The 1,462-nt window shown below is 30.8% G+C and overlaps 1 protein-coding gene across 3 annotated transcripts in view; it reads right to left on the bottom strand.

Annotated features, from left to right (window-relative positions):
• Window positions 1-1,462, bottom strand: part of LOC106470444 (fructose-bisphosphate aldolase-like) — a 12,796-nt gene that overhangs the window by 2,387 nt on the left and 8,947 nt on the right. For all 3 annotated transcript variants that reach the window (XM_013931003.2, XM_013931002.2, XM_022399042.1), the window contains exons 4-5: window positions 797-957; window positions 73-331 (exon numbers count right to left, since the gene is read on the bottom strand). In XM_013931003.2, coding sequence (XP_013786457.1) covers window positions 73-331; window positions 797-957 — 420 coding nt within the window. The remainder of the gene's footprint in view (window positions 1-72; window positions 332-796; window positions 958-1,462) is intronic.

Below are 1,462 nucleotides of genomic sequence, written 5' to 3'. Positions count from 1 at the left end.
AAAAAAAAAAAAAAAAATCACATATTTGTTCTTTACATAATCTTAGTTTTGTATAAGAAATTAGCATCTCACCTGGAACTGCTGCAGGGACTGTCCTCTGAAGAGCTGTCACTGTTGCCTTGGCAACATCTTCAGGTTTATATTTGATAGGACAGCTTTGACCTGCTGTAACCATGTTGGGTTTCAATAGAGTACCCTCTAGATAAACATGGTGGTCATTAAGAGCTTTGTAGACTGCAGCTAACACCTTTTCAGTCACTTTCTGAGCACGCTCTAAATCATGAGTACCATCTGGTAAAACCTCAGGCTCAACAATCGGAACAAGGCCAGCCTTTAATAATAAACTTTTCATTAGAAAAAGCCAAGTATATAGTTCATTACAACAAGATACCGTCAAAATATTCATGCGAGCAGGTGAACACATTAATAAATAAATAAATAAATGAGTATTACTTTTTTTTTTTAAAGATTGTTTAAAATATACAGTAATGTACAAATTTATTAGAACACCTCAAAATTGTCAATTTATTACTTAATACAGTGGCTAATTTGTAATTATTATTATCAGCAGAAATGCACAGGAAACATGTTTGTATTGTGCTGATATAAGCTGTAGTGTTTTTTTTATATATTAAAAGTAGTACCTTAAGAGAAAAAAAAATAAAAATTTTTTTAACAAGAACTCCATTTTTGTTTTAGTATTATATTTACAAACTGCATCAATAAAAATATAATCAAACTCTCACATACTATAAGGAATTAGCAATATTTAGTACAATTTATGTAACAATCTAACCTGTTGACAGCACGAAGCAAACCGAGCTAGGACGTTAGCATTTTCTGCAATTGCTAGTGGAGAAGGACAATGGTCACTGATCTTTAGCACACATCGCCACTTAGTGAAGAGAGCACCCTGTTTCTTGTATTCTTGACACCTTTTTGTAAGGTCATCTAAACCTACACCAGTTAAAATGGCAGATAAAGCATAATCAGAAAGTATTTCACACACAAAATCATTCACAAACAATTAGGGATGGTAGAGGTAGGTCTACTATGATATTTATAACTACTTTGGTATAAGAATTGCAAAAACTTAGGTCTTCATAAAATGCAATAATAACACATATGTAGTATCAAATAAATAATTGAATTGCTACAATTCTTATTTACGTAAATGCATTTACGGCTTTATTAAAACTTATTTTAATTAATTGCATAAGTACAAATTGTGGAATTTTATTTATTGGATTTTAAGCATTAAATAAGTGCCAATCATTATTGCATATGTACTATAAATTCTTCCCATTTCTTTCAATTGGGTTAGGAATAATATTACATAAAAATTCAAAAAAAGTGCTTTTTTGAAATAAATCAATGAGCAAGATGACAATGGGATCAGAGGTTGCTTGACTCACTAAGACCAAAGTAAATATAGCTCTTCACATTACAGTAGCCACCTACT

This window comes from Limulus polyphemus, unplaced genomic scaffold (genome assembly GCF_000517525.1).
Source record: "Limulus polyphemus unplaced genomic scaffold, Limulus_polyphemus-2.1.2 Scaffold4008, whole genome shotgun sequence".
Lineage (NCBI taxonomy): Eukaryota > Metazoa > Arthropoda > Merostomata > Xiphosura > Limulidae > Limulus > Limulus polyphemus.
The sequence above is the reverse complement of the archived record's forward strand: the minus strand, read 5'-3'. Positions and strand labels throughout refer to the sequence as shown.